Genomic DNA, 9,110 nt, shown 5'->3' with positions numbered 1-9,110 from the left:
AAAATGTTTTGTTCCAATTCAGGCAACCCAGTCTATACTTGTATGCTGTGCGCATCACATAGTAATCTAGGCTAATAACCGGAATAAAAACACACAATGTTTTCAAAACTTGATATCATGGTTAGTAGAGGCCGATCTTTGATTGGGCGAGCCGGGGTGCTCACGAAGTGACCTTCCCCAATCGTACCCAAGTTCCCGAGCCGAGGCAACTTTGGTGATGACAGACACGTGGCCTTAGGCAAATGAGTCAGGGTTTCCTAAATTTCCCAAAATAAAATATTTAGGTGGCGACTCTGTATCTGGCAAAGCAGTCCATGTTTGGAACTTCTTTTCTAAAAATCTGTTTTCTCAAAACGATTTGCCGGATTTGAACTCTTTGGTTCAGACTTAGAACCGTGACAAATTGAAAGTCCTAAGCTGTAGTGACCCCAAATGAACAGAACGGGAGTTCCCTCCCGGGGCGTTCGGGGACGTCTACAGTTGGCCATACTTAGTTTGATTGCAGTTACTTATTTATTTATTTTTTCAATAGATAAGAAGGTAGCTATATTATAAAAAATATTTATATTATCAAATACACTATCACTAGTCCATAATAATTAAAAAAATTAATAAAGTCTCACAATCAATTAACTAAGCCCACCAAGCCAAGATCAACAACCACTAATAATCACATACAACTCCTAGAATAGAAGAGAAATAAATTAACTATTACAAAGGATATTAAACTCTTATCTATAGTTTTTTTTTTTTTAATCGACGAAAGTCAATTGTTAGTTATTAGATTAGCACCTGTGAGAATTCGCCTCTCCACTCTTGCAAAGCACCAAGTGCTTGCTTTCTAATTCAACTCCCCTTAAGGGGAGTTGAGCTCATGACCTCTCTTTTAGGATTAAGCCCTTAGAAAAGTCATGATCGCTAATTAGATTAGGCCTAATTAATTTAACTTGCCTCTATAATTCATAAATGCACATATGGGTTATGTTTGGGAGCCAAACATGTATACGTCTTTTTATAAAAAATTAAAAAGTCAAAAAAATAAAAATTTAATTCCCAAACGAGTGACTCTAGCTTGTTCAGTAACATTTATATATACAATTTTAGGTTAATTATATTTTTCATCTCTAAAAGTATAATTTTAGTGTTATTTTTGTCATCAAAATTTAAATTGTATCAATTTAATTCATAATATATAAAAATGTTTCAAACTAATCTCAATATTTAAATATCAATCAAATTCGTGTTTATAATATTTAAATATCAACCAGATTCGTGTTTATATAATTTGTTTATTGACGAAGACCAAGACAAAGCAAGTTGGCAATTCCATGTTTATTTGTAAGGAAATGCTATAGGATGCACACCATATATCTTATCATAAAATGTATAATTTTGTTACAAAACTTTGTAACATTAATTAATAAATACGTTATCACGTCATAAATTAGGATTACAAAAAAATATCATAACTAAATTATAAATTTTTATGACATCAACTATAAAATTTTGAAAATTTGATTACGTCAATTTATAATTAGATTACACATTTTATGATTAATATTACAAATTTTATAATAAAATTACATATTTTAAGTGTATATATGGAATGCAATCCTAAAGGGTGCACACTATAATATTTCTATGTGGTGTAGTGGTTTTTTATTTTTTAGGTCTCCCATAGTATTCCTAGGTTTTTTTGACCCAGGACTAATCCGCCGAGGAAGCTGCCGGGCGCATATGCGAGGTCCTCTCCTAAGGGGGTTTGCTGCATCCACAAAGGCTCGAACTCGAGACCTTTGCTTAAGCGACCTAAATCCCTTTCCACTTAGACCAACCCCCAGGTTATGTGGTGTAGTGATATGCAGCTGTCAAAGTTATCAATGATACAAAAGTAATTATTTTGAGGGAAATATTATGATACACACCCATCAAATATGTATTTTATAATTAAAGAAGAAATTGATATAGTTTTATATATTTTAAGTCATAACTAAATTTAAAAAAAGTCATAACCAAATACAACGTGAAATATAACTAAACATCTCATGAGTTATAATTAAAATAATGTCATAACTAAAAAATAAAATTGATTATAACTAAAAAAAATGACATAACTAAAGATGCATATAATATAATTTTTTTAAGAGTATGTATATTAAAATTTTCCTTATTTTGATGTACGATAAATAAATGATTATTGGCTTTTGGATTTGATAGTGAAATAAATCTAACCATTGGTTGCTAATTATTAAAGGGAAATGCTATTGTCTACACTTAATTTGTAAAATTTCACAAAATGTATAATTTCATTATAAATTGGCATAATAAAAAATATTATAAATAAGTCATAAATTTTTTTAATATCAATCATAAAATTTTAAATATTTTGATATATCAATTTATGACGAGATTACGCTTTTAGTGATTAATATTATGAAATTTTACAATAAAATTACATATTTTTATGATAGGATACATATGATATGCACCCCTAAAAAATACCTATCATAAGATTTCCAGCCAAGTTATGAAAATAAGATGTTTTTGTAAAAAAACAGGCTAGTATTCAATAGTTTTCAAAATCAGAAGATGGTTTTAAAAATAGATTTTCCTCCATCATGTAGTTCAATAATTCACTCAGATTTTACTTTTCCATCGTTGTCGGGATTGATTGAATTGAAAAAGTCTTGTGCCAATTATTGCTTGAGGTTATTTGATGATGGAGTAAACGTCTCCTAATAGATCTTAGCTATCTCAAGCATACCTATACTGTGATGCCCCTGCGTCTTTCACCTTTTCTCTTTCTTTCGTATTTAGTTAGAAGATTTGATAGAAGAAATATAAGAAAAAAAAAGAAATATAATTTTATTTTTTATTTAGTTATTATGAAATATGAAATATGAAAAAGAAAAGAAAGTGAGAGCAAAATACAATCTCACTTTTTATTTTTTAGGTTCACTTAAGTTATTTTCTTTCTCTATTTTTTTACTTAATCAAACATAACTTAGAATCAATTCTTTTTCCTTTTCTTTTTATTTCCCTTTCGATTTTCATTTTCCTTATCAATTCTTAAACTAAACACGTCCCAATCATCTCTGTGTCAATGGAGGAAGACCAAGACCACAACGATGAGGAGGATGATGATGAAGAAGTTGATTGTCAATATATAAGCAGCAATAGTATTAACCTAGAAAAAAAAATATTTTAAGATTTAGGGTAAAATAGATCATTAGTCCATATAATTTAAGCAATATACAGTTTTAATTTGAAAATTTTAATCTTTATATTTTTAATTTTGTTAATTTTGTTGTGATATGATCTTTAAGTCATGTGCTATTATGGTTTTGGTTTTTGGCTACTACTGCATTGGTTTATAACTTCTGGGGTTGCTTCTTGGTTGCTATTGCATTGGTTCTGTTGGTGGGGCTTTTGTCTTGTCGCAACAGCATTCCAATTGCTGCAGTGCAGCTTCAACCTTGGTGAATTACTCAGGTTTGTGGTGAATTGCTGGGTGAAGATCTGCAATGGTGAATTCTGGTTCTGGTTTGTGTTGATTGCTGGGGTTTGGCTCTGGTTTTTTGCCCGGTGTCAATTGCAGTGGGCTGGATTTCTGCTATTGGTTTGCTGTCGGTCTGCTTTTGCTCTGTTGGTTTGTTTTTGCTGTTCGCATCTTTGTTTTTCTTCTTCTTCTTGGGTTTGGCTCCTCGCCAAACTCCTCCTCCTCCTCCTTGTTGATGTAATCTCCCTTCTTGCTTGGTTTTTGCATCTATAAAGGTTCCTTTTGCTGATCAAAAAAAAAAGTCATGTGCTATTATGGTTGTCCCCCAACCAAACATGGCACTAGGATCCACGCACCCATATACATCAATACATATATTATATATGTACTAGACTCAACTCTTGTAATAATATATCTAAGTTGTATTAATTTCATCATATTATTATACAACTTAGGAACAAAATGGGACGCGATGGCGAACAACATGGAAATGGGTCTAGAGGGGGAGGATGGCAACTAGTGGTACGTCGACATGGCGGACGACGAGTGTGGAGTAGTAAGGCAGACACAACTATATACTCTATTTTTGTGGATAACCTACCAGAATCCATTGGGACCAGAGGGTTATACACCATTTTCTCCAACTATTGGGTAGTTATGGATGTTTTCTTTCCAAATAAGAGACGAAAGATGACAAGATCTCGCTTTGGCTTTGTAAGATACTGTAACAACTCCGACCCATGATTAATGTTAATCCATACTTAATTATGCCTAATAAGAAATTAAAGTGAAGTTTTGCATCATATGTTGCCTTATTTTTGTTTATATCTGTTTAGCGTAGAAAGATCTGTTCATGTTTTTGTTTCGATTTGCGAACTGAAAGCTTTATCGGTATCCGATTCAGAAATTGACTTGATTTATGTATTAATTAGAATTTTTAAAATTTTATGGTAGATTCAATTGAAATTCGATTCGGAATGAAATAATTAGAATAATTAATGCTAATTTGATTAGTGGTAAACCTAATTAATTAGTCCACAAACCAAGCCTATATAAGGCTTCTATATGCATCTCAACTCACCTTTCTTCATCATTTTGTTGATACCAACCATGAGAGAGAGAAGGGGGAGATTAGAGCCAACTTTGAAGAGAATTGAAGTCAAGCTAGCAACTACTAGAGAGATTGAAGGGAATTGGTGAGATTAAGCAAGAGATCACTAGAATTTAAGGAATTATGGACCCTAGGTAAGGAATCAACCCTTAAGATTTATGTTAGACTCACTTAAATAAGGAACTAAGAGAATTAAGTGCATCAATGCATGAATTAAGCTAATGAACTAAAAGAGAAGAGCAAATCATGCATGCATGTTCATTTGATCATAATTGAAGTTATTTTCAACAGAATTCTCACATGCATGTTAGTATCTTGGTTTTGTTCAAGGAATTCAACATGTTTAAGATCTAAACATCTCATTTGATCATGATTCGGAAACTTGGAGCTCAAATCATTTTATGCATGTCATGTTCATGTTATGTTTTCACATTTCAAGCTTGATTTTGTACAACTGAATGTTATTGGGCCTTGATTTTGAGTAATGATTCTTACTTCATGATGTTTTGCAAGGTTATAGGAGTTTCCTTAAGTTTTTGGGGCAAGAAACCATAATTTACAGCTTTGGGGTTGAGTTTGAAGCTTGAAAGCAATTCTGGAAATTCCAGAATTTTGTTTCCATGCTCAAGAGACAAATCCTGCACTCGAGCGACCACCTTTATTTTTGCACTTCCGCTCGAGCACTGCTCGAGCGTAAAATGCATGTTCCCAGAAGTTTGCGTGTTTTGTAGACCGCTCGAGTGACAAAAGTTGCGCTCGAGTGAGGGCATGAGTCTCATGCTCGAACGAGCATCGAGGGGAAAAAAAATCAAGCAACCAGCACTTTTGCAAAGTTTACAGACCGCTCGAGTGAAGGAATGTGTGCTCGAGCGACCACTCGCATTTTGCATGTCCGCTCAAGCGAAGGAAGTTGCGCTTGAGCGGGACCCCTAACTCCAGCATTTCTAACTAAGTGTTTTCAAATACATTTTTGCATCCTCATTGCATCCTAGGCATTCCTAAACCAAGATTAAGACACAATAATAAGAGTAAAGGCTAGAAACACACTAAGAACAAAATGAAGCGAGTTATGTACAATCCAAGCATGTGTTTCAGTATATGTGTCAGTTATGTATTGATGTAGATCACGCGCCGTAAACCGTTTGCATTTGCCTGCTCTGTTTGTCTGCACCCGGAGCCATCTGTGAGTAATAACTTAGTAAAGCTATGTTCAACTTTATTTACTTTCTGTATGATAAAATAAGATATATTTTCTGAAATGCTATGTTCTATATAATGAATGATTGTCTAATTTCTGAAAATGTATCCATGGCTTCCTTTGTATCATGTGATATCTGTTAGCTATTACCCGGTATCTGAGGTTCCATTATGGAACTTATTATATCTGTTATCTGTTATCTGTTACCCATACCGGAGGCTCCATCATGGAGCTCAGCATATCTGTCATCTGTTACCTGGATCCGAAGGCTCTTTTATGGAACTGGTTACTCATAACCACTATCTGTTCTACATCTGTTCTGTTAGCGGTAATGGATGTACTACGTATGATAAGCATGAACTCTAATTTTTGTATATGATTTGGACAAGATTATGAATATAGATCAGCTTCTATTTCTGAAACAAATATGAATATGAAATTCTAATATTCTGAACCTGAAAATGATACCATTCATCAAATTCTTTACTCTGCTATTATTCACTAGGCTCCTGTTCACTATTTATGTTATGTATGTAGGTGATCAGACACGTGACCAGGCCCAGAGTTGATAGCCTAAGATCCTGTTTTGTCAGCCAACCACCGTGCCTCCCGAGGAGGTTCCTTTGAGAAGACCATATCAAGGCTTTATTTTATTTATTTTTTTTGTCTTGTTTGTTTGTACTTGGGCTAAGCTTCCTTTCGACCTTATCTGTGTAAATGCGTGACGTGAGACCAATGCGTTTATGATGCTACATGTATATATATACATATATAAGTTCGTTTAAAAATTTTGTCTCATATATGTCAGCACAGCTCAATGGACTAAGTATGTTTATATATTGCTTCCGCACCCCCTAATATATGTCATTCTGTTAAGAGGCCTTTGGTAATCCAAGGATTATTGGCCGGTTACGATGCTAAACCTATAGGGCGCGGGTTTGGGTCGTGACAAAGTGGTATTAGACCACATGATTATACCACACACACGAGTTCATATGAGCTATAGGGTGTCCTAGTAAGCATTAGGAGCATCTTATCTATATGTGTGAGTGTGTATATTAATGTCTGTTAATGTGGAAACTGAATCTATTTGACCATGAATACATGAAATGGAAATGAATGGACCGTAATTGAATGATCTAACCATAGTGAAAAGACTTATTGGCCTATGACTATTATTGCCTTGTTTACCTATTGCAACATGGAGAATGCAAGGAAAAATGATACAAGTGAGTCTTTTGAGACCCGAATGAACATAATGGAACAGATGCTTGCAACATTGACCGAAGCAATGACACAACAGTAGAGATAACAACCTTTGCCCTCTCTACTTCTGCCGGTACAAGTTGAACTCGATAATAACGACATCATCAACCTAACTCAGACGTTCATGAAGATGAAACCACCAACTTTCATGGGTGGTATTAAACCGTTGAAAGCAGAGACATGGTTACTTGAAATAGAGAAGTTGCTTGAAGTTTTTCCCTGTACCGAGACTCAAAAGGTTTTATTGGCCACCTATATTCTCAAAGACGAAGCTCGGAGATGGTGGTTACTAATCCGGAATACCAATGGAAACATGACATGGGCTCGATTCAATGAAATCTTTTATGATAAGTACTTCCCTCAGTGTTTTCGAGATCGGAAAGTGTCTGAATTCTAAAAACTCAAGCAATGCAGGATGTCCGTAGCTGAGTACGAGGCTAAGTTCATTGAGTTAGCCAGATTTGCTCCTTATATGGTGGATACCAACTATAAGAAAGCCTGCAAATTCGAAGGAGAATTGGATTTAGACATATTCGACCGAGTAGGCGTATTGAAGTTGCCAATATACGTAGAAGTCCTTGGCAGATCCTTAATGGCTGAAGCTACCCTAGCCGCTATGAAACAAAGTAACGCCCCAACAACAACAATAGAATGGAGAGGAAAAAGGTCTGGGTACGGTTTCAGAAGGGAGCGTTCTTATGTGAGTAAGAAATATAACACGGGGTCTACAAGTAGCTCAAGTCAGAGCAGTGAATTTATTCTAGTTTGCCCTGATTGTGGAAGGAAGCATAGGGGCATGTGTTACCGGGCATCGGGTGCTTGTTTCCGATGTGGCAAGATAGGTCATGTAGTGAAAGATTGCTCGCTTGGGTCTAATAATGCTAACCGCCGTATAGCGAGTTCAGCTGGATCCGCTTCTACAACTAAAACAAATGCAAGAACTAATACTGGGAAATAAACTCTAAGACAAGGTTGAGTATTTGCCTTAGTGCCTGGTGATGTACAGAACACTGAAGCTGTGGTGTCAGGTATAATTTCCATCTGTGCCCAAAATGCATATGTGCTGATAAATTCTGGTTCTATCCATTCATTTATGTCACATGCCTTTTCTCAAAAATTAACTAGACTAGTAGAATCTATGAATTATTTGTTATCTGTATCTACGTCATCTGGGTGTTCTATGGTATGTGCATATGTGTATCCAGCATGTGATGTCGTGATTGGTGATGTGATGTTGTATGTTGATTTATTGCCTTTAGGAATTGATCATTTTGATTGCATATTGGGTATAGACTAGTTAATGAAGTATTGTGTAACTATTGACTGTGTGAATAAGTCTATTATATTTCGTCCACTTGGGTTACCTGAGTTTGTACGCATCGGGAATGGAGTGGTCCCTCCCCCATACTTGATTTCTGCAATGAAAGTTGTGAAATTAATTAGAAAGGGATGTAGAGGGTATATATGTTGTGTTTTGACTGTGGTTTTTGACAATCCCACTGTAGAGAACATTCCTGTAGTAAATGAATTTCCTGATGTATTTCCAACTGAATTGCCTAGAGATTTAATTGATAGGAAAACTGAGTTTACTATCAATATTGTACCTGCAACACAACCGATTTCCAAAACCCCATATAGAATGTCGACTTCTGAATTGAAAGAGTTGAAAATTCAGCTCCAAGAACTCTTAGACAAGAAATTTATCCGTCCGAGCACATCAACTTAGGGTGCTCCAGTGTTGTTTGTCAAAAAGAAAGACGGGTCTTTGAGGCTGTGTATTGACTATCGTGAGTTGAATAAGGTAACTGTGAAGAATAAATATCCATTGCCCTGAATAGATGATTTATTTGACCAACTTCAGGGAGCACAAGTGTTCTCCAAGATAAATCTTAGATCCGGGTATCACCAATTAAAAGTTAAGGCAGAAGATATAGAGAAGACTGCATTCAGAACTAGATACGGACACTATGAATTTTTGGTAATGCCATTTGGGGTGACTAATGCGCCTACTACCTTCATGGACCTTATGAATAGGG

At 35.1% G+C, this 9,110-nt stretch overlaps 1 protein-coding gene across 1 annotated transcript; it reads left to right on the top strand.

Moving 5' to 3' along the window:
* Positions 1-8,374: 8,374 nt before the first annotated feature.
* LOC145795735 (uncharacterized) lies at positions 8,375-8,800 on the top strand. Its single transcript, XM_082880612.1, has one exon. It carries the CDS (start codon positions 8,375-8,377, stop codon positions 8,798-8,800), a length of 426 nt encoding a protein of 141 aa, XP_082736738.1.
* The last annotated feature ends 310 nt before the right edge of the window (positions 8,801-9,110 follow it).

The sequence above is a fragment of the Camellia sinensis genome, chromosome 7 (assembly GCF_055761805.1).
Source record: "Camellia sinensis isolate YWXY chromosome 7, ASM5576180v1, whole genome shotgun sequence".
NCBI classification, from domain to species: Eukaryota; Viridiplantae; Streptophyta; class Magnoliopsida; order Ericales; family Theaceae; genus Camellia; species Camellia sinensis.
This window is presented reverse-complemented; position numbering and strand designations above follow the sequence as displayed.